The sequence below is a fragment of the Oncorhynchus clarkii genome, chromosome 19 (assembly GCF_045791955.1).
Source record: "Oncorhynchus clarkii lewisi isolate Uvic-CL-2024 chromosome 19, UVic_Ocla_1.0, whole genome shotgun sequence".
Classification (NCBI taxonomy): Eukaryota; Metazoa; Chordata; class Actinopteri; order Salmoniformes; family Salmonidae; genus Oncorhynchus; species Oncorhynchus clarkii.
Window position 1 is genome coordinate 49,157,199 of NC_092165.1, and position 23,360 is coordinate 49,180,558.

The following is a 23,360-nucleotide window of genomic DNA, read 5'->3' on the forward strand; positions in this document are numbered from 1 at the left end:
TGAGCATTAAACTTTTTTATTCTGCTGTCTGCCCCCAGTGGGGTCCCTCAGCCAGTGTCTAGATTACAGCTACAGAACAGTACAGCAGCATGTATAAAGTCTGTATCATACATCACTAATCTGAGGGAGGGATGCTTACTGAACATCAAACGGCACACACCCCCCTTTTGAGTGGGTTTTAAGTATGTTAAAAGGTAGAGTACAGGGGCTGCTAGGTATAGCTGGGAGACAAAAAGTGACAGGACATATCCAACTCCATCTAGGCCCCCCATATTCCATTCTGAAATACAGACTTGGACATTGATCAACCTAATACAATGTTACTTATTTGAATCGGAGTAAGATGAGTGAGCACTGAATTAAATTAAAAACCCATCCTACCCCCCCCCCCCCCCCCCCATATAATTTACACTTTATTAGATTAAACCTTTTTCTCAACTGAACACAAGTCTCCCTCTCATAACAGGGTACCTCTGCTTCCTGTACTGTACATGATAGGTAATATACCAGTTCACTACCACTCTCTCACTCCTATATTGGATGCTAGCAAGAACGAAAATGCACAGAAGCCATCTAGTTCCCTCTCTCTGCAGGTCTTCTACTCCCTCTCTCTCAGTCCTCTCTCTGCAGGTCCTCCACAGCCTCCAGTAGGTGTAGTGCCAGGCTGTACTGGCCGTGGTTCTCAGGTAGGATCTCTATGAGGCGGCTCACCAGCCTGCTGGTCTGACTCAGGGGCACCGATGGGCACCCCAGCTCACTGGGGTCCTGGGGAAAACACACATATACATGAATAGCATCAGTAGCTCATACAAAACTAGGGGGTTGAATTAGTTACACAATATGATGTTCAGTGGTTATAGGATGATGCCGAAGACTAGCTGGTCTCACCATGGCCTTAAGTGTTATGAAGGTGCCATAACGTGGTTATAGTGTGTATTCAGGAGGCTGGTAAGTCTCACTATAGGCTTGAGCCAGGTGTTCTACAGTGGTTATAACATGTTATAAGGTAACACAGAGGTTGATCTCACCATAGCCTTGAGCCAGGTGCAGAGTGTGGGGGGGAGGCGAGCCAGCAGCTCCATGGCGGGCCGGGTCTGGGTCTGGGTGTGGAGCAGGGAGTAGCTCAGCCTCTGGCCTGTTAGAACCAACAGCTGGGAACCCAACACGTCCTTATCCTCCACCTCAAACATCACCTGACGACAACACACACACCACAGGCTTCAATGTCATATTTTGTGTGAGTGATCATATTCATTGTGTGTATAAAGTTATTAAATATGACAAGTGACATGAGTGTACGAATATGTACACTCATAGGATAGTTTTAGGTACACCACCCGCTCACGAAAATGGATCGCTCCTACAGACAGTGAGTCAAGTGGCCGTGGCTTGTTAAATAAAGCAGGCAGACAGGTATAGAGGCATTCAGTTACTGTTCTATTGAATGTTAGAATGGGCAAAACCAGTGACCTAAGTGACTGAGCGTGGTATGATCATTGATGCTAGGCACTCCGGATCCAGCATCTCAGAAACAGCCACCCAGGTTTACAGAGAATGGTGAGACTGACATAACATCCAGTCAGCAGCAGTCCTTTGGGCGAAAACAGCTTGTTGATGAGAGAGGTCGAAGGAGAACGGCAAGAACCGTGCAAGCTAACAGGCAAATAACAGTGCAGTACATCAATACAGAGCGGCATCTCTGAAATGCACAACTCCTCGATCCTTGTCAGGGATGGGCTATTGTAGCAGACGACCACCCTGGGTTCCACTCCTACTAGAGAAAATCAAGAGGGCTCCAGTGAGAACACGGTCACCAACACTGGACAATTGAGGAGTGGAAGAACATTTAGTTCAGTTGAGTGGCCTGGTCAGTCCCCAGACCTCAACCCAATAGAGCATCTTTGGGATGAGATGGAACAGGCTGTTCGCAGCATGAATGTACCAATGTCCAATCTGCAGCAACTGCATGATGCCATCGCGTCAGCATGGACCAAAATCCATGTGGAACATTTCCAACACCTTGAAGAATTCAGGCTGTTTTGGAGGCATAGGGGAGTCCAACCCGGTACTAGATGGGTGTACCCAATACACTCACTGGGGGGTTTATGTTTTATGTGTTAGTATGTGTATCAGTTTCTATCCAGTTACCAGCAGATGTGTATTGAGGGACCTGTTGGTGTATGACTACCTACCTGCTCTGCCCGGGGGTCCAGGCCCTGGTTGTACAGCTCACACACCAGATGTCTGCGCAGGATGTCCGGGTTGACCTGCAGCAGGAGTCCCAAGTCCAGACACAGAGAGGGCCACGTCTTGTCCCCTGACCCAGACCCAGGGCCCTCCACCGCCTCCCTCTGGGTCGTCACCCAGCCTGTCAACACCCTGAGCAGGAACTCCTGTCTGAGGGAGACCAGGCCAGGGTCCATGTCTCCACTGGGCATCAGCTGGATGGATGACAGCTCTCTAAAGAAGGCATTCTTACCCTGGAAGAAGGAAAGACTTGCAGTGTATAGTGTAGGTCATTGTTTCCCAACCCTCTCCTCAGGGCCTCCCAGACATTTCAAATGTTTGTTTTAACCCTAAAAACTGGCACACCTAACTCAATTAGTCAACTAATCATCAAGCCTGTGACTAATTGAATCAGGTGTGCCAGTTTAGGGTTAAAACAAACATGTGAAACATCTGGGGAGGCCAGAGGAGAGGGTTGGGAAACACAGCTGTAGGTCTTATGCATGTGTGTCCTCTTTGGTTTACACTACGTGTTTGTCTCACCTTGCTGTCGAACAGGCTGAGTGGTTTGACCCTGAGACTGAAGGTCATAGCAGTGTGGAGTAGAGAGGCCAGGAGATAGTGGTGTTGTACAAGGGGGTAGTGAACTCCCTTCTGCTCCAGGGCTAGCTCTGCTAGGGAGGCAGGACCCTCTGCTCCCCCCCACACCTCCTCCACACACAGCTCTGGAGGAGTCACCTCTTCTACCCCCGAGTCTGCCTGGAGGGGAGAGGGGTTCAGAGTAACCAAGGACCAGCATCACTATTAAAAACCATCCAAAGCGCAGTCTATCTGTGCAACTACAGATGCTTTAGTTCAAAAATAATTCTTCTAAATCCCGTGCTGCAGTAATGGTACACTGTGACAAACTCTCTTGCATGGTGACATGCACATATACCCACTTTGCATGCAGCACATGCTTTTTACCTGTGCTGCAACGCAGGGAAACATTTTAATCTGCCCAACTGTATGCATCCATCCATCTTTTTTGATCCGTACCTCCATCAGAATCTGTAGCAGCTGAACACAGGAGCCCAGGAATGATGTCATGGCACAGTCTCCCATTCCCACATCCTGAATACACACACAGACAGACGTTATCTACACGTCTATTCACAACAAGTCCCAATCAGAGAGGTATGTAGCTGTAAGGCTGAATAGGGCAGGGCTGCTCACCCGTCGACACAGGCGGTCCTTAGGGGCCTTCCCCACCTGTGGAGAGAGAACACAAACAGACGATCAATTGGAGCACTATGAAGAGAATCATGATCCGAATCAGGACACACCGGGGACTGATTTGAATGGTTACATCCCTACAGAATGTTTGTTTTGTATGTGAGAGTTCTGATGTAATGATTCACAGTTACGCATCGATCCCCGGTTCAAATTTTTAAGATAGGACTGAATCGGTCAGAAACTCGATTCAAACGTTACGTATCGCCGGTTCACTAACATGGCTCATATTACTTTATTTCCTCTCCTTCAGTGTCGAGCATTTAACTGTGTTGACAGTCATTGATCAATATCAGTAGCCTAGTCAAAGTGCACATTGCCTAACGAGAGGTCGGCCACCTGTCACCTTCAGCATTCAAATGTTTAAAATGGCTTGTGCAATATTAGGCTTTTGTTCAGGTTATTGTTATCAAAGGTGCTGTTGAAAACGGCATTTTACTGGAATAGCCTAAGCTACCGCTACACCTCTCATCTGGATATAGTGGACTAAACTCCACTCCATGGTGAAGGAAGATTGTGATGACTCCACAAACAGTGGAGCAGAGACCTGGGTTTGTGGAACCTAGGACCACCTCCATCGATTCGCCCAATGTCAATCCTTCAAATGCATTGAATTATCGAACGCCTACCTTCTACCTATGTCTGTCCTCTGTAGTTGTGTCCCTTTGTTTGCTGAAATCCATACATTTTCAATAAATGTTAATCAAATACAACCACCGACTTTTTCCTTGTTGAGATTCAACTGGCACATGAGCATTTGCGACGAGTTGCCATCTGAGCAACAGCAATGAGCAAACAGTCAGTGGTTGTTTTTGTTAAGTTTGAAAAAGTATGGATTTCGGCCAATAAATACATCCAAAAAGCTGTGCTATATATTCATTTTAATGAGGAATATTGATACATTACTAGCTCAAACACTTTGAATCTCCAAAAATGATAAATTAATTAGTGATTTCAGATCAACAGGGGGGGGGACAAAAAGCAAACATTGCCCCCCACCCCCCTTTATCTGATAGTGGGGTGGCAGGTGCCCAGTTTCCCTTGTGGCTTAGCCCTACATACACCATACATACTGAACAAAAATATAAACACACCATGTAAAGTGTTGGTCCCATGTTCCATGAGCTGAAATAAAATATCCTAGATATTTTTAATACGCACAAAAAGCTGATTTCTCTCAAATGTTGTGCACACATTTGTTTACATCCCTGTTAGTGAGCATTTCCTCTTTGCCAAGATAATCCATCCACTTGACAGGTGTGGCTTATCAAGAAGCTGATTAAACAGCATGATCATTACACAGGTGCATCTTGTGCTGGGGACAATAAAAGGCCACTCTAAAATGTGCAGTTGTCACACAATGCAATTGGCATGCTGACTGCAGGAATGTCTGTCCACCAGAAGTTAATGTTAATTTCTCTACCATAAGCCGTCTCCAATGTCGTTTTAGACAATTTGGTACTGCGTCCAACTGAGCTCACAACTACAGACCACGTGTAACCACACCAGCCCAGGACCTCTACATCCGGCTTCTTCACCTGCGGGATCGTCTGAGACCAGCCACCCAGACAGCTAATCGAATAATTTTGGCACAAACTGTCAGAAGCAGTCGTCTCAGAGGAGCTCATCTGCATGCTTGCGTCCTCACCAGGGTCTTGACCTGACTGCAGTTCGGCGTCGTATCCGACTTCAGTGGACAAATGCAGCACGGCCCCGCGCTGAATAGTGTGCTCTTCACAGATTAATCGTGGTTTCAACTGTCCCGGCAAACCGTGTGTATGGTGGCGGTGGAGTTGTGGTATGGGCAGGCATAAGCTACGGACAACGAACACAATTGCATTTTATCGATGGCAATGTGAATGGACAGAGACACCGTGACGAGATTCTGAGGCCCATTGTCGTGCCATTCATCTGCCGCCATCACGTCTCAGCATGATAATGCACAGCCTCATGTCGCAAGGACATGTACACAATTCCTGGAAGCTGAAAATGTCCCAGTTCTTCCATGGCCTGCATTCTCACCAGATATGAGCATGTTTGAGATGCTCTGATTTGACATGTACTACAGCGTGTTCCAGTTCCCACCACATTCAGAAACTTTGCACAGTCATTAAAAGAGGATTGGGATAACATTCCACAGGCCACAATCAACAGCCTGATCAACTCTATGTGAAGATGTGTTGTGCCACATGAGGCAAATGGTGGTATTGACTGGTTTTCTGATCCACGCCCCTACTTTTTTTTAAAGGTACACTATATATACAAAAGTATGTGGACACCCCTTCAAATTATTGGAACGGCTATTATTTCAGCCACACCCATTACTGACAGATGTATAAAACCAAGCACACAGCCATGCAATCTCCATAGACAAACATTGGCAATAGAAGGGCCTTACTGAAGAGCTCAGTGACTTTCAACGTGACACCGTCATAGGATGCCACCTTTCTAACAAATTTCTGTCAGCCCGAAAGACGCATCTGGGTTTGGCGGCTGCCAGGAAAACACTACCTGCCCCAATGCATACAGCCAACTATAAAGTTTGGTGGAGGAGGAATAATGGTCTGGGACTATTTTTCATGGTTCAGGCTAGGCCCCTTATTTCCAGTGGCATTCTAGACGATTCTGTGCTTCCAACTTTGTGGCAACAGTTTGGGGAAGGGCTTTCCTGTTTCAGCATGACAATGTCCCCGTGCAAAAAGCGAAGTCCATACAGAAATGTTTGTTGAGATCGGTGTGGAAGAACTTGACTGTCCTGCACAGAGCCCTGACCTCAACCCCATCAAACACCTTTGGAATGAATTTAAACACTGACTGTGAGCCAGGCCTAATTGCCCAAGACCTGTGCCCGACCTCACTAATGCTCTTGTGGCTGAATGGAAGCAAGTTCCAGCAGAAATGTTCCAACATCTAGTGGAAAACCTTCCCAGAAGAATGGACTAAGTCCATGTTAATGCCTGTGATTTTGGAATGAGATGTTCGACAAACGTGTACTTTTGGTCATATAGTGTATCTGTGACAAACAGATGCAGAACTATATTCCCAGTCATGTGAAATACATAGATTAGAGCCTAATTACTTTTTCAATTTTCCTTTATATGAACTGTAACTCACTAAAATCTTTGTTGCATTTTGCATTTATAGTTTTGTTCAGTGTACATGTACATAATTTACACACACACAGAGAGGTCAGCTCAGGCAGATATAGCACACACACACACACAGAGAGGTCAGCTCAGGCAGATATAGCACACACACACACACACACAGAGAGGTCAGCTCAGGCAGATATAGCACACACACACACACACACACACAGAGAGATCAGCTCAGACATATAGCACACACACACACACACAGAGAGATCAGCTCAGACATATAGCACACACACACAGAGTGAGAAAGAAGTCAGCTCAGACAGATACAGCTCAGAGTCCTAGCTCATCAGATCCATCTGCAAATTTGAATTTGGAATGGAAAATGTATGTGTTTATGCAAACCAATGTTAGTGCATCGTATCGAACCGATTCACATCGATTCCTTTCAAACTAAAACGTATCATTCCTGTATCGTATCGGAGCCCGTGCATCTAGATATCGAATCGTGCTGAAGGGGAAAGATGCACATCCCTAATATTCTGCTCACCTTCTCTATAAGGAAAGCAGCAGCTGAGAAACATTTAACGATGAACGTGTTCCACATCATTGAAGAGATGCCTGCAGGAGAAAGAGAGAACCATCTTATAGCACAAACGAAGGGACACACCGAGTGAATATTGCATAATGTGAAGCATAGTCTCACCCAGCTGGATGTGAGGACTTGAGACTAGCTTCAGATGTTCCACCGCCCAACAAAGATATCTTCCCTCCTACAGAGTGAGAGACAACAAAACATTTGATTGTACACCTCAAACTGTCAGTATATACAGTATGAGTCAAAAGTTTGGACACCTAATTCCAGGGGTTTTCTTTATTTGTACTATTTTCTACATTGTAGAATAATAGTGAAGACATCCAAACTATGAAATAACACATATGGAATCATGTAGTAACCAAAAACGTTTTAAACTAATCAAAATATATTTTATATTTGAGATTCTTCAAAGTAGCCACCCTTTGCCTTGATGACAGCTTTGCACACTCTTGGCATTCTCTCTATCAGCTTCATGAGGTAGTCAGTCACCTGCAATGCAATTCAATTAACAGGTTTCCCTATTAAAAGTTAATTTGTGGAATTTCTTTCCTTAACGTGTTTGAGCTAAATCAGTTGTGTTGTGACAAGATAGGGGTGGTATACAGAAGATAGCCATATTTGGTAAAAGACCAAGTCCATATTATGGCAAGAACAGCTCAACATCAGATGACCTGGACTCCACAATCACACAACCCAATTGAGATGGTTTGGGATGAGTTGGACCGCAGAGGGAAGGAAAAGCAGCCAACAAGTCCTCAGCATATGTGGGAACTCCTTCAAGACTGTTGGAAAAGCATTCCAGGTGAAGCTGGTTGAGAGAATGCCAAGAGTGTGCATAGCTGTCATCAAGGCAAAGGGTGGCTACTTTGAAGAATCTAAAATATACTTTCATTTGTTTAACACTTTTTTGGTTACTACATGATTCCATGTGTGTTATTTCATAGTTTTGATGTCTTCACTATTATTCTACAATGTAGAAAATAGTAAAAATAAAGAAAAAACATTGTTTAAGAAGTGTCCTAACTTTTGACTGGTGCTGTAGATGTGTATGTATGCATGTCTGTGTGTATAGATGTGAGTGTGTTGGATGTGAAGGTCTGTGTGCCGGTACAGTACGGAGCCCCACCTCTGGGTCTTTGTTCCACTGCACCACGTACTCCCAGCAGCAGTGGGCAAACAGCAGGTCAGGAGAGAGGGAGTCTGGGAAACGCTGACACACAGACACCAGCAGCTCTGGAGGAACACAGGAACACACACTAGTATAACAACAACAAATACACTTCCCTATGGAGGAATCAAGTTAGTGACCACAGGAGTACACACTCACCTGCTGCCCTGTTGAAGGCTGCATCCTCCTGGCTCTTTTCTCCCTTCCCCTGCTCTGGCTGGGAGGGCTGTTCCGTGCTCTCGGCCTCCCCCCTCCTCTGCAGCATGTCCTTCAGCCGCTCAGGGGCCAAGTCCTGCCTGAACACCCACTTAGCCACGCTGTCTGCTATACCACCTGAGAGAGGACGAAGGGGAGAGAGAGAGCGTAGGTAATCACTGATCTACTGTATATGTGATTGTATTGTATCACTCTCACCAATCCCAACCCTCTCAGATCTGAGATTCCTTCAGAGATAATGGACTTTTTATTTCTTATAGTACGTATCCAGTACCTCGGCCCCCCTCCAGCAGGGCTTTGACTGAGCAGTGTGGTGTGGCGCTCCCTGGTGTTCCCTGAGGAGGAGGCACACACAGCAGTGTCTGCAGGGACAACACGTCCTCCAGCTGTCTCACACACACCGCCCACTGCTCCAGCTCCAATGACACCGCCTCCCACTCCGACTGGAACTGATACACACACACACACACACACACACACACACACACACACACACACACACACACACACACACACACACACACACACACAGAGTCAGTGACGAAGCACACATATCAGTGTGTGCTAGAGTGTGTGTGTTCACCCTCTTCTTTGCCAGAGCCAGGTGATTATACGTGTGTGTGTGGTGTGTGACCTTGGTTTCAGCCAGGATGGTGATGTTAGCTTTAGCAGCGCGGTGAGCCACTATTGCAGCCAACAGGGCGGCAGCAGAACTGTGGGACTGGACACACGCAGACCGCACCTGCTGCCACCAGGGGGAGACACACTGCATGTCCCACGACTCCTCCACCGCACCTAGTGAGAGGAGGAACACAGCCGTCTACAGAAGTCAATGGGAGTCTAGCCACATACCATCTAACCACAACTCAATGTCATCACAGCACAGACCACATTGGAAATAAGATGTGCTCACACACCTTTCATGGAGCTGAGGGCAGTGAGCAGTGTGTGTAGGTGTCTGACGGCCTCTGTTTTTTTCAATACTTCCTTCTCTCTGTGCAGCCATACACTCAGCAGCAGAGACTGAGGGAAAACACACACGGACAGACAAGATGGATGAGTAACATTTCATTCTATTTCAAACAGTCCATTCTTCCTCCCATACCCAAATCCTCCCTTTCTAGAATCGGCTTCCTCTTATTCCTCCACCACCTCTTCACCCTCTCTCCCGCCACTCCTCACCAGTAGTTGCTGTGGGCTGATGCCGGTCTTCTGCAGTGTGTTACAGACTTTCTGTAGAGGGCTCTCTCCTGTCAGACAGCCCCAGAACAGAAAGCTCCCTACAGGGGAAAAACACACACAAACTAACCTCTAATACACTTATAGGTAATAGTGTGTGTGTGCGTGTGTCTGTGCGCATCTTTGTGTTGTGTGCGTGTGTGTGCGTTTTCATTCTACCAAGCTGTGTCCAGTCTGCGTTGGGCCCTGGCACAACTCTGATCTCCTCTCCCTCACACTCCATCTGGGACAGAAAGCTCCGGACAGGAAGTGATGCGTCGGGGGAGTCCAGGGCGAAAGAGACAGAGGGGCGGGAGCCGGATGTGAGCTCTGCGTAGCGCTGCAGGGTAGGGGAGACACGGGCCAGCTCCTCCTCTATACCTGCAACCTCCGTCTGAAAAGGAAGAGGCGGATGTGGAACAAGAGAAAATAGAAGAGCGGTTCTAGATTCCAAATTGCTGACTGTTGCTGACAACTCAGCAATGGCCTGCCGTTTACTGCTCTGACTGTAGCTAGTTAATTCAGTGTCAGACTGCTGTACAACCAGTGGTGTTTGTTGTACTCACAGGTTCAGTGTGTGTGTCTGTGGTGGCCTCCCCAGTAGAGTGGAGCTGTTGGATGTCTGTGTAGAGCTGCAGCAGTTTCAGCTGGGAGGAACACAACTGGAACAACCCTTCATCTACCGCCTCAGGGTCTGCAGGGACAGTGCACACGGGCAACACACACAGGCATTAACCCACACACACAGACATTAAGACACCTATTTGTACACGGTTTAATAATATTCAACCTCCATACATATCCAGAAATACACAGTACCTTGCCCTTTGAGACTGGCCAGTAAGACTCGGGTGATGTTGGTCAGACAGGAGACTGGAGCATTCTTATTGGCTAGCAAAGACTCCAGGGCCTAAAGGACAGAGAGCAGTAAGTAGTAGTACTGACCCCACTATGTGTGTATGTGTGTGTGTGTTGACCTGTTTCTTAACGGCAGGGTGTTTGATGTCCAGCAGTACACTCTGGGCCTCGCTCTCCAGGATATCTGTAGAGAGGTGGTCAAAAGTAAGAAAGAGCTCTTCTGGTTTGCCCTGTTCAAATACTTCCGTAAAGGGTATCCTCCCATCTTTTAATTTCCCCCCTCCATCTCTGTCGTACCTGGTTCCACCTCTCTGCTCTTCAGTAGTGTGGTCAGTCTCTTCAGCAGGTGCATGTCCTTCGCCCTCTCACTCTTCTTATCACTGACATAGGGAACATAATCATTATGTCCCTTTGGTAAAACTACACAGGCTGTGTATGGTCCATTCGGAAAGTATTCAGACCCCTTCACTTTTTCCACATTTTGTTACGTTACAGCCTTATTCTAAAATGGATTAAATAAATAAAAATCCTTATCAATCTACACATAATGACGAAGCGAAAACAGGTTTAGAAATGTTTGCAAATGTATAAAAAAATAAACTGAAATACCTTATTTACATTAGTATTCAGACCCTTTGCTGTGAGAATCGAAATTGAGCTCAGGTGCATCCTGTTTCCATTGATCATCCTTGAGATGTTTCTACAATTTGGAGTCCACCTGGGGTAAATTCAATTGATTGGACAAGATATAAAAGGTCCCACAGTTGACGGTGCATGTCAGAGCAAAAACTATGCCATGAGGTCGAAGGAATTGTCCGTAGAGCTCCGAGACGGGATTGTGTCGAGGCACAGATTTGGGGAAGGGTACCAAAAAATGTCTGCAGCATTGAAGGTCCCCAAGAACAAAGTGGTCTCCATCATTCTTAAATGGAAGAGGTTTGGAAACACCTAGACTCTTCCTAGAGTTGTCCGCCCAGGCAAACTGAGCAATCGGTGGAGAAGGGCCTTGGTCAGGGTGGTGACCAAGAAAGGTCCCTCTGACAGGGCTCCAGAGTTCATCTGTGGAGGTGGGAGAACCTTCCAGAAGGACAACCATCTCTGCAGTACTCCACTAATCAGGCCTTTATGGTAGAATGGCCAGACGGAAATCACTCCTCAGTGAAAGGCACATGACAGCCCGTATGGAGTTGCCAAAAGGCACTTAAAGGACTCTCAGACCATGAGAAACAAGATTCTCTGGTCTGATGAAACCAAGATTGAACTCTTTGGCCTGAATGCCAAGTGTTACATCTGGAGGAAACCTGGCACCATCCCTACAGTGAAGCATGGTGGTGGCAGCATTATGCTGTGGGGAGGTTTTTCAGTGACAGGGACTGGGAGACTAGTCAGGATAGAGGCAAAGATGAACGGAGCAAAGTACAGAGAGATCCTTGATGAAAACCTGCTCCAGAGTGCTGAGGACCTCATACTGGGCAAAGGTTCACCTTCCAACAGGACAACGACCCTAAGCACACAGCCAAGACAATGCAGGAGAGGCTTCGGGACAGGTCTCTGAATGTCCTTGAGTGGCCCAGCCAGAGTACGGGCAGGAACCCGATCGAACATCTCTGGAGAGACCTGAAAATAGCTGTGCAGCGACGCTCCCCATCCAACCTGACAGAGCTTGAGAGGATCTGCAGAGAAGGATGAGAGAAACTCCCCAAATACAGGCGTGCCAAGCTTGTAGCGTCATACCCCCAAAAAACGTGTCTGTAATTGCTGCCAAAGGTGCTTCAACAAAGTACTGAGTAAAGGGTCTGAATACTGATATTTCTGCTTTTTATTTGTAATAAACTTGCAAAAAAATGTAAAACGATTTTATTCATTTTAGAATAGGGTTGTAATGTAACAAAATGTGGTAAAAGTCAAGGAGTCTGAATACTTTTCGAATGCACTATATATGTGGAATCTTTCACAATACAAGAATTGTACTCCTGATATTCCCAAGATGTCCCAACTGTACTATGAAGTGTGTGTTAGTGTGAAAAGTCACCTGAGGGCCAGATGGAAGGGGACAGTGACAGTGCGTAGCGCTCCAGTAGCAGGGTCAAACAGACACACCTGCTGTGTGTGGAGCAGCCAGCCCTGACTAGTCACACTGTTCACCCCCATCAGCCGGTAGCCTGCATACAGCAACCTGACACATGCACACATAGGAGAGAAAGAAATGGTTACTGGTTAAAGTAGTTCAAATGCTTTAGAAACATACGATTAGAACTGTGTGTGTGTGTGTGTGTGTGTGTACCTGCAGTGTTTCCCTACAGTGAAGGCTCCTACTCTGGGCCCCTGCTGTGTGCCCCACACCTCCAGGATGCCTCTCCTGGGTGCATAGATGACCAGGAACTGGGCGTGGCGCCGAGGGAGGGGTGCAGAGGGTGAGGACTCGCGCTCGCCCCGCCCCTCAGACACCTGTACCCAACCCAGCTGGGCATCCCGGTATCCTGGGAAAACACAGAAATAGGTTATTATAACTAGATAAATAAGTAGGGCCTTTTTCCAAGTCAAACACTAGACCCTACTCAACATTAGCTGTCTTTATACTAAACCAGATAATTTATTTGCTGATGAGTTGGGCTGTGATGATACCAGTATCGCAATATTTTTTCCATGGCAAAAATGAAAACAAGAAGCAGACCAAACTCTTTGGTCCTTTAAAAACCTGCTGTATGTTGAATATTGTGTACTATAGCTTGGAAATAAATTAATGTGACTCTGGATGACATCATAATGATGTTTGTTTCCAACATTAGGCCGGTTTTCATATGTTGTTTTCTTGCCACGATACTAATGATACTGATATCGTTCCGGCCCTACTGTTGAGTGTTGAAGGGAGAATTCTCTTTCACCCTTCCACATGCGGATAGCTATGCCTCTCCCCACGTCAAGCAGCGTGACCCTGCCGAAGTCGTCCGTGACCCCAGCCAGAGTGTTACAGGGGGACAGACAGATGAACTCCCCGTGGCGCCGCGAGTCTGGGAGACCAAACCTGAGGGCGGGACACGAGAGGGTGGAAGGAGTTTGGGCTAGCCAATTAGTTAAGTGAGAAATTTAAAAAAATAAAAAGGCTAATTGATTAATGTTAAAGTGATAAAAAGATAACTTGGCAATTTGACTGCGTAGATTGCATGTGCAGCACAAACAGTTCCCTAGTTCTTTTGACAAAAAGGATGGTGTTGGTCACCTGACTGCCATGGGCGTGGCCGGCTCCACCTTGGGCTTCTGTTTCTGAGTTGGCTCCTCCTCACTCTGTTTCTTCCAGCCCAGCCACCCACTGACGAGAGAGCGAAAGAGATCAGTGCGAAAGAAAGGCCAGATAGGAGAGAGAGAGAGAAGGAAAGGGGAGAGAAAGGGTGCAGAAGAAAGACAGAGGGAGAAGAGGGAGAGGACATACAGAGTTATAATTCATTAGTTGTCAGGGAAGAGAGGCTATATATCAGTGTATTGATGTTGCTGCTTTGTGTCCTGTGTGGCTGTATCAGAGGTAGTAGCATGGCTCAGTGAAGGCCCCAGCCGTATCAACACACCCACACACAGCACCACAGGGAATACTCACCATGATTAAAGGGAGCAGGAGGCCGAGATACTGACAACCGGGAAAAGACTCACACATACAATCACCAAGAAAAACACACACGCACCTGGCGGCGCTGAACAAGGCCGATGTGAGTTTGCTCGCCACAGCCAGAGCCACATGGGAGAGGAGAGGCTGGGAGCTACCCTGGAGAGAGATAAAAACAATATTTTATGACTGGACATTTTCGTGCTGATTTGGTGGAAATCTCCGCTCTGTTTACAGCAGGGGTGGGAAAAATAAGGCAATCCAGTCGGCGGGAGATTTGAGTAAAAACCATTTTTGGGGGGTGGGGGGTAAACTATTTTGGGTTAAAATAACACTACAGGCTAGACAGAAAGTATGTAGAAATTATAATGGACCTTTATAAATGTTCAAATAACTGCCCTTTTTCAAAATAACATCCCTCCTCTGAATTTAGAAATCCTGATGTGGCCCACGAGACAAAATTATTGCCCATCTCTGCTCTAGAGGGAATAGACAAGTCAAAAATCACTGCTACTGGTCTGAACTAATGCCGACTGTGCTTACTTCTTAAAGAGTAACTACCAATCTCTCAAGGAGATAAATAGACAGGCATGAGGTGAAGAAAAAGATGGACAAACACACACCTCAATGGCATAGTAGAAGCCTGTGTAGGGTCCTCCCCCCACAGTTATGTACTGACTCATGGCGGGGGGGCTGCCCTTCACAGAGGCATGGAAACCCCCCAGGATAGACGCATTTTTCATCTGGTCAAACACACACAGCGTCATTATACCTGACAAGGGAGGGAGGGGCGGAGAGAGAGAGTACCGTTATAATGGAGAACATAGCTACACTTTCACTGTCTGTCAACCAGAATCCATGATCTTCTCCAACTTCTGCTCACCATGCACCTGCCCCACTCCCTGTCCTCCTGCCCAACTCCCTGTCCTCCAGCCCCCCCCATCCACTCCCTGTGCCCCTCCACCCATCTGCCCCTCCCTCCTTGACTCTCTCACCCACGCTGCTGTGGTCTACGATAGTGTCCATATCCTGTAGACCCCACTTCTTATAGGCCAGAGGAGGAGGATGGACCACCTCACTGCCTGCTGCTGCTGCTGAGTGGGCGAGTAGGGAGAGAGAGAGAGGTAAGACACAGAAAGTTAGGAATAATGAGTAAGAGAAGGGGTTTGGAGAAAGAGTAAGGAAGAGAGGGTTGCCAGAGAAAGAGGAGATGAAGGAAAGAGTTGTGTAAATGGTGTGGAATGACAAAATCACCTCAAGCCACAATACACAAAATATACCCCCCCAAAATACTACATGTACTACCCTAAGTGCCAAATACTAGCTTTTGTGCGTGTGTCAGTACCTGCATCCTTTCTGGCGAACTCTGTCAACCCAGCCAGCAAATAGAGAACATGGTTCTATTAAACATCATGTAACCTTTATAGCACAATTACTATGGTACTACAACTAGTTTTACAACTACGAACACTAACCTACAGCGCTGTGAAAAAGTATTTCCCCCTTTCTAATTTTCTCTACTGTTGCATTTTTTTTATACTGAATGTTATCAGATCTTTAACCAAAACCTAATTTTAGATAAAGGGAACCTGAGTGAACAAATAACACAACAATGACATACATATTTTTTAAACAAAGTTATGCAACACGCAATGCCCCTGTGTGTAATTGCCTTACACTCAATAGCTGTTTGTGCCACCTTTAGCTGCAATGACTCCAACCAAACGGTTCCTGTAGTTGTTGATCAGTCTCTCACGTCACTGTGGAGGAATTTTGGCCCAGTCTTCCATGCAGAACTGCTTTAACTCAGTGACATATGTGGGTTTTCAATAATAAACTGCTCGTTTCAAGTCCTACCACAACATCTCAATAGGGATTAGGTCTAGACTTTGACTCGGCTATTCCAAATGTGTTGCATTTTAACCATGTTCATGTAGACTTGAATGTGTGTTTTGGATCATTGTCTTGCTGCATGACCCAGCTGCGCTTCAACTTACAGACGGATGGCCTGACATTCTCCTGTAAAATTCTCTGATACAGAGCAGAATTCATGGTTCCTTCTATTCAGGCAAGTTGTCCAGGTCCTAAGGTAGCAAAGCATCCTCAAACCATCACACTACCACCACCATGATTTACCGTTGGTATGGCAACACAGTGCCATCACTAACACAGAGAGGCTGCTGCCTACATACAGACTTGAAATCATTGGCCACTTTAATAAATGGATCACTAGTCACTTTAATAATGCCACTTTAATAATGTTTACATATCTTGCATTACTCATCTCATATGTACAGTGGGGCAAAAAAGTATTTAGTCAGCCACCAATTGTGCAAGTTCTCCCACTTAAAAAGATGAGAGAGGCCTGTAATATTCATCATAGGTACACTTCAACTATGACAGACATAGGGGCTGTTTTGGGGCTGTTGCTGGGCAACACGGACTTTCAACTCCCTCCAAAGATTTTCTATGGGATTGAGATCTGGAGACTGGCTAGGCCACTCCAGGACCTTGAAATGCTTCTTACGAAGCCACTCCTTCGTTTCCCGGGCGCCATAATTTGCAAATAAATTCATTAAAAATCCTACAATGTCATTTTCTGGATATTTTTTTCTCATTTTGTCCGTCATAGTTGAAATGTACCTATGATGAAAATTACAGGCCTCTCATCTTTTTAAGTGGGAGAACTTGCACAATTGGTGGCTGACTAAATACTTTTTTTGCCCCACTGTATATACTGTATTTTATACCATCTATTGCATCTTAGCCTATTCCACCCTGTCATTGCTCATCCATATATTTATATTTATTCCATTCCTTTACTTAGATTTGTGTGTACAAGGTAATTGTTGCGGAATTGTTAGATTACTTGTTAGATATTGCTGCACTGTCGTAACTAACTTTGGAATGCAGTTTTTGGTTTTCGCCAGACATAATGGGACCCATCTCATCCAAAAAGTTGACTCAAGTTTGCCAAAAAGCACCTGGAAACACCTGGATGATCATCAAAACTCTATGATAAATGTTCTATGGACAGATAAGTAAAAATAATATGTTTTTGGAAGACATGGGTCCCATTATGCCTGGCGAAAGCCAAACACTGCATTCCACAGTAAAAACCTTATACCAACGGTCAAGAATACATTCTGCTCTGTATCAAAGAATTCTATAGGAGAATGTCAGGCCATCTGTCTGTGAGCTGAAGCTGAAGTGCAGCTGGGTCATGCAGCAAGACAATGATCCAAAACACACAGTCAAGAATACATGAAAATTATTAAAAAGTAACAATTTTGAAGTTTTGAAATGGCTTAGTCAAAGTCCAGACTAGAGGTCGACCGATTATGATTTTTCAACACCGATACCGATTATTGGAGGACCAAAAAAAGCTGATACCGATTAATCGGATGATTTAAAAAAAATGTATTTGTAATAATGACAATTACAATAATACTGAATGAACACTTATTTTAACTTAATATAATACATCAATAAACATCGATTTAGCCTCAAATAAATAATGAAACATGTTCAATTTGGTTTAAAAAATGCCAAAACAAAGTGTTGGAGAAGTAAAAGTGCAATATGTGCCATGTAAAAAAGCTAATGTTTGAGTTCCTTGCTCAGAACATGAGAACATATGAAAGTTGGTGGTTCCTTTCAACATGAGACTTCAATATTCCAAGGTAAGAGGTTTTAGGTTGTAGTTAATATAGTATTTATAGGACTATTTCTCTCTATACCATTTGTATTTCATTTTCCTTTGACTATTGGATGTTCTTATAGGCACTATAGTATTGCTAGTGTAACAGTATAGCTTCCGTCCCTCTCCTCGCCCCTACCTGGGCTCGAACCAGGAACACATCGACAACAGCCACACTCCAAGCAGCGTTACCCATCGTTCCACAAAAGCCGCGAACCCTTGCAGAGCAAGGGGAACAACCATTCCAAGTCTCAGACCGAGTGACGTTTGAAACGCTATTAGCGCGCACCCCGCTAACTAGCTAGCCATTTCACATTGGTTACACCAGCCATTAGGCTGATAGGCTTGAAGAGCTGCTGGCAAAACGCACTAAAGTGCTGTTTGAATGAATGCTTACGAGCCTGCTGGTGCCTACCATCGCTCAGTCAGACTGCTCTATCAGTCATAGACTTAATTATAACATAACACACAGAAATATGAGCATTTGGTCATTATGGTCAAATCCGGAAACTATAATTTTGAAATACGGGACCGTTCGGTATTTTATCTAACGGGTGGCATCCATAAGTCTAAATTTTCTTGTTACATTGCACAACCTTCAATGTTATGTCATAATTACGTAAAATTCTGGCAAATTAGTTCGCAATGAGCCAGGCGGCCCAAACTGTTGCATATACCCTGACTCTGCGTGCAATGAACGCAAGAGAAGTGACACAATTCCACCTGGTTAATATTGCCTGCTAACCTGGATTTCTTTTAGCTAAATATGCAGGTTAAAAAATATATACTTCTGTGTATTGATTTTAAGAAAGGCATTGGTGTTTATGGTTAGGTACAGTCGTCCAATGATTGTGCTTTTTTCGCAAATGTGCTTTTGTTAAATCATCCCCCAGCGTTGCATCGATTATATGCAACGCAGGACACGCTAGATAAATAAGTAATATCATCAACCATGTTGATAACTAGTGATTATGATTGATTGATTGTTTTTTATAAGATAAGTTTAATGCTAGCTAGCAACATACCTTGGCTTCTACTGCATTAATGTAACAGGCAGGCTCCTCATGGAGTGCAATGAGAGGCAGGTGGTATGTATTTTTTTGTCTTACCTTTATTTAACCAGGTAGGCTAGTTGAGAACAGGGGCCTCCCGGGTGGCGCAGTGGTTAAGGGCGCTGTACTGCAGCGCCAGCTGTGCCATCAAAGTCCCTGGTGTGGCGGGCTAACCAAGGTTGCCAGGTGCACAGTGTTTCCTCCGACACATTGGTGCGGCTGGCTTCCGAGTTGGATGCGCGCTGTGTTAAAAAGCAGTGCGGCTTGGTTGGGTTGTGTATCGGAGGACGCATGACTTTCAACCTTCGTCTCTCCCGAGCCCGTACGGGAGTTGTAGCGATGAGACAAGATAGTAGCTACTACAACAATTGGATACCACGAAATTGGGGAGAAAAAAATTACAAATATAAAAAATAAAAAGAGAGGCAGGTGATTAGAGCGTTGGACTAGTTAACTGTAAGGTTGCAAGATTGGATCCCCTGAGCTGACGAGGTGAAAATCTGTCGTTCTGCCCATGAACAAGGCAGTTAACCCTCAAGGTGGCACAACCAGTTATTGAGTGTAAGGGGGAAATGACTTCTTCACACAGGGGAATTGGGTGTTTCATAACTTTGTTAATTAAATAAATAAAATAAGTATCCATTTTTGTTATTATTTGTAAATGCAGGTTCCCTTTATCTAATATTAGGTTATGGTTGAAAATCTGACAACATTCAGTATCAAATTTTCTTTTTAAATGGAGAAAATTATTTCTGTACCTCTACTGCTACTACAGTACCGACAGACACAAAACACACACACACACACACAGAGCAGTACATCGACAGACACAAAACACACACACACACAGAGCAGTACATCGACAGACACAAAACACACACACACACAGAGCAGTACATCGACAGACACAAAACACACACACACACAGAGCAGTACCTCGACAGACACAAAACACACACACAAAGCAGTACCTCAACAGACACAAAACACACACACAGAGCAGTACCTCGACAGACACAATACACACACAAAGAGCAGTACCTCAACAGACACAAAACACACACACAGAGCAGTACCTCGAGCCACCTGGTTTCTGCAGGCGCGTAGAGACTGAAAGAGACTGAAGCCATCAATAGTGACCAGGGCTGCTGGGTAAAGAATGCTCAGCTCCTCATGCTAAGAGAGAGAGAGAGAGTGAGAATGAGAGAGCGAGAAATTCATAAATACAAAGTGTCAAAAGAACCTTGATACCCAGGCCCAGACAGCTGTCAGTGTTTTGGTGTGTGCTACAGCCGTACCTGCTCGGTGACACCAGGGTGGCGGGGGATCTCGTAGGTGCGACACTTGAGCCTCAGGACAGGATCCTCATTCAACAGCTGAGCTAGGAGTAGGACCCCACTCTGACAAAAACACACACAACACCACTGCTAGAATAACATTACCACACCAGCCAGACTTCCAGGTAACAAGTCAATACTGCTGTACTGCACCTCTGTGTAGAAGCGAACATAACCAGATGAGAAGCCCACTACAATACAAGTCCAGTCTGGCCGACCTGTGGAACTCCTGAACACACACACACAGACAGACCGACATACAGACAGACAGAGTTAATACTTATCATTAGAACACAAACCTACATACACATTGATATGTACACACAAGTGATCATACATGGAGGATGGACACACACACAGACAGTGTCGGACACACTAGATGGCTTACCTTTTCTGGCTGGCCAGAGGTATACAGATGACACTGCTCACACTCTCCCTGTAAAGAGGCAGGCACGCACACACACACAGTCAATATGTATACTTTTACAATGTAAGTAATAATGAACTTGCCATGTCAATAAAGTCAATTGAATTGAATTGAATCTGGAATCTAATCTTGACTTCTTTCTGTGTCCTTTCCTTTCCTCACATTCTCTCAGTCTAACCCCCTCTCTCATTCATCCACCCTTATGTTTCTTTCCCTCCGTTCTCTCCCCCCTCTTCCTCCGTTCTCTCCCCACTCCTCCTCCGTTCTCCCCCCATCCTCCTCCGTTCTCCCTCCTCCTCCGTTCTCTTCCCCCCCTCCTCCTCCGTTCTCTTCCCCCTCCTCCTCCGTTCTCTTCCCCCTCCTCCTCCGTTCTCTCCCCCCCTCCTCTGTTCTCTCTCCTCCGTCTCTCCCCATCCTCCATCTCTCTCCTCCTCTTCCCCCCCTCCTCCGTTCTCTCTCCTCCTCTTCCCCCCCTCCTCCGTTCTCTCCTCCTCTTCCCCCCCTCCTCCGTTCTCTCCTCCTCTTCCCCCCCTCCTCCGTCTCTCCCCATCCTCCTTCGTTCTCTTCCCCCCTCCTCCGTCTCTCCCCATCCTCCTCCGTTCTCCCCCCCCCCCCCCCCCCCCCCCCCTCCTCCGAGCTCTCCCCCCTCCTCCTCCGTTCTCTCCTCCTCCGGTCTCTTCCCCCCCTCCTCCCCCGTTCTCTTCCCCCTCCTCCTCCGTTCTCTTCCCCTCCGTTCTCTTCCCCCTCCGTTCTCTTCCCCCTCCGTTCTCTTCCCCCTCCTCCTCCGGTCTCCTCCCCCTCCGTTCTCTCCCCCTCCGTTCTCTCCCCCTCCTCCCTCTGTTCTCCCCCCTCCTCCCTCTGTTCTCTCTCCTCCTTACTCTGTCCTCCCCCCCACTCCTCCTTCTGTTCTCTCCAACCCCTCCTCCCCCCGTTCTCCCCCCCGTTCTCTCATTCCCTCCTCCCCCCGTTCTCTCACCCCTCCTCTGTGCTGAGAGTTCCACTCCAGGACACAGCCAGGGTCATCTCCTCTCGGCCGCCATCATCTGTCCGCCACTTCGCTGCAAGAAAGAGGAGACAATGTCAACACACACCCCGCCAACAGCAGTGTATGTGTCATTGGGGAGATGTTTATGTATTTGAGGACATTGACTTTGTTTCATGTAGCTTTAATAAGGGTAGGGTAGAGAGCATTTGTGTGTACATTAACATGCGTGTCTGTGATTTGGGACACATACCTGAGAGAAACACAGCCTTGTGGTCTTTGGCAACAACCATCAGGTCTGAGCAGGGAGACAGAGAAACCACACAGTCCTGCAGCCAGGGGGCACTCCCTGCAGCACTGTCCTCCTCCACCCCCTAAGGAACACAACAACAGGACCAAACCTTATAGATCACAGAGGGCTATGGAAGGGTGCTGTCTGATTTAGGCTAGTCTTTAGTTAAAGAAGATAAATAGTGTAAGAGACAGACAAACTGACCGTGGTGGTGCCACTGCCATCTTCTTTGGCCTCAGGGTTATCCCATGACCCCCAGTCTGAGTCGTCCCAGGCCAGCTCATTCTCTGAGCGAGAGAGATCAATCACAACTATTAGGTGGTGCAATCCAGAGTCAATTGTCAGTTAAAATGTTAGTGGTTCTTTGTAACTCAGCTGGTAGAGCATGGTGCTTTTAATGCCAGGGCAGTGGGTTTGATTCCTGGGACCACCAATAAGTAAAATGTATGCACACATGACTAAGTCGCTTTGGATAAAAGTGTCTGCTAAATGGCATATATTATTATTATTATAATAGTTAGGATATAAAGCTGAACATTTATTAAAATCAGGTGATGCATGATACACACACATCTTTGGACTGGCAGGGGCAAACTAACAAAGAAGGCGGAGAGAAAGCTGAGCATCAAGGACAAGAGACCTCCCCCGACCCAAAGAGAGAAGGGATGAAGTTGGAGATGCTATAAATATCAGTAAGTGGGGGAAGGAAAGAGATTGACAGGACTCGCATTGACAGTGGGACTCCTGTTGACATAGTCTGACTGCAACATCCATGTACAATGGCTCAGGGCTTTGAGTATGTATGCTTATGTGTGAGTGTGTGTGTCTTCCTTTGTCCAGCATCATGTGGTAATCTGTTCAAGCACCCTCCTGTAGGATGACTCATATGACAAAGGGCAAATCCCCCCTCCTTCCTCCCTCTTTCCATCTTCATCTGCCTCCCGCTGGTACTGCAGCTCTCCAGGTCTCACCTGCACTACACCTTGCGCTCATCAACTGCTATAATCTCTAATTCTATTATTCATGATGTGACAGGTCAAAGATTTAAAGAGACATAGGAATACGTGCATTCTTTACACTCCCTGGTATTTGTAGCACTTAGATCACTGGAACAAAATTTGCGACTTGAGTTGTCAGAGAGAGTTGTCAGATTCTGCAGGCATGAGATGACAAGTGACGTAGCCCATAGAACAAATTACAGTCCAATGTCAACTGGATTGTCAACAACAAGTTGTGCAATTTGTGAACCATTATTTAGTCAAAAAAAATTTACACACACACTTTATACAAGTCAATAGCAAATTTTGCTGTTTGTATACCT

General features: G+C 46.0%; 1 protein-coding gene across 5 annotated transcripts in view; it reads right to left on the reverse strand.

Annotated features, from left to right (window-relative positions):
* The window catches only part of LOC139375334 (RAB3 GTPase activating protein subunit 2 (non-catalytic)), a 24,447-nt gene continuing 1,087 nt past the window's right edge, over positions 1-23,360 (reverse strand). Inside the window, exons 2-35 of one of the 5 annotated variants that reach the window (XM_071117024.1) lie at positions 22,244-22,326; positions 22,001-22,121; positions 21,742-21,823; positions 20,727-20,774; positions 20,492-20,567; positions 20,300-20,401; positions 20,078-20,177; positions 15,595-15,615; positions 15,245-15,343; positions 14,873-15,021; positions 14,329-14,408; positions 13,872-13,961; positions 13,537-13,676; positions 12,936-13,131; positions 12,684-12,827; positions 10,949-11,031; positions 10,771-10,835; positions 10,613-10,703; positions 10,360-10,487; positions 9,974-10,187; positions 9,758-9,855; positions 9,493-9,598; positions 9,210-9,370; positions 8,850-9,024; positions 8,519-8,692; positions 8,318-8,424; positions 7,300-7,366; positions 7,144-7,214; positions 3,442-3,477; positions 3,265-3,339; positions 2,770-2,985; positions 2,193-2,480; positions 1,029-1,193; positions 1-765 (exon numbers count right to left, since the gene is read on the reverse strand). In XM_071117024.1, the coding sequence (XP_070973125.1) occupies positions 613-765; positions 1,029-1,193; positions 2,193-2,480; positions 2,770-2,985; positions 3,265-3,339; positions 3,442-3,477; positions 7,144-7,214; positions 7,300-7,366; positions 8,318-8,424; positions 8,519-8,692; positions 8,850-9,024; positions 9,210-9,370; positions 9,493-9,598; positions 9,758-9,855; positions 9,974-10,187; positions 10,360-10,487; positions 10,613-10,703; positions 10,771-10,835; positions 10,949-11,031; positions 12,684-12,827; positions 12,936-13,131; positions 13,537-13,676; positions 13,872-13,961; positions 14,329-14,408; positions 14,873-15,021; positions 15,245-15,343; positions 15,595-15,615; positions 20,078-20,177; positions 20,300-20,401; positions 20,492-20,567; positions 20,727-20,774; positions 21,742-21,823; positions 22,001-22,121; positions 22,244-22,326 (4,004 nt within the window). In that variant the 3' untranslated portion in view covers positions 1-612. Of the gene's footprint in view, positions 766-1,028; positions 1,194-2,192; positions 2,481-2,769; positions 2,986-3,192; positions 3,340-3,441; positions 3,478-7,143; positions 7,215-7,299; positions 7,367-8,317; positions 8,425-8,518; positions 8,693-8,849; positions 9,025-9,209; positions 9,371-9,492; positions 9,599-9,757; positions 9,856-9,973; positions 10,188-10,359; positions 10,488-10,612; positions 10,704-10,770; positions 10,836-10,948; positions 11,032-12,683; positions 12,828-12,935; positions 13,132-13,536; positions 13,677-13,871; positions 13,962-14,328; positions 14,409-14,872; positions 15,022-15,244; positions 15,344-15,594; positions 15,616-20,077; positions 20,178-20,299; positions 20,402-20,491; positions 20,568-20,726; positions 20,775-21,741; positions 21,824-22,000; positions 22,122-22,243; positions 22,327-23,360 lie in introns of all 5 variants that reach the window. The other 4 variants (XM_071117022.1, XM_071117023.1, XM_071117026.1 and 1 more) reach the window with 4 other exon arrangements.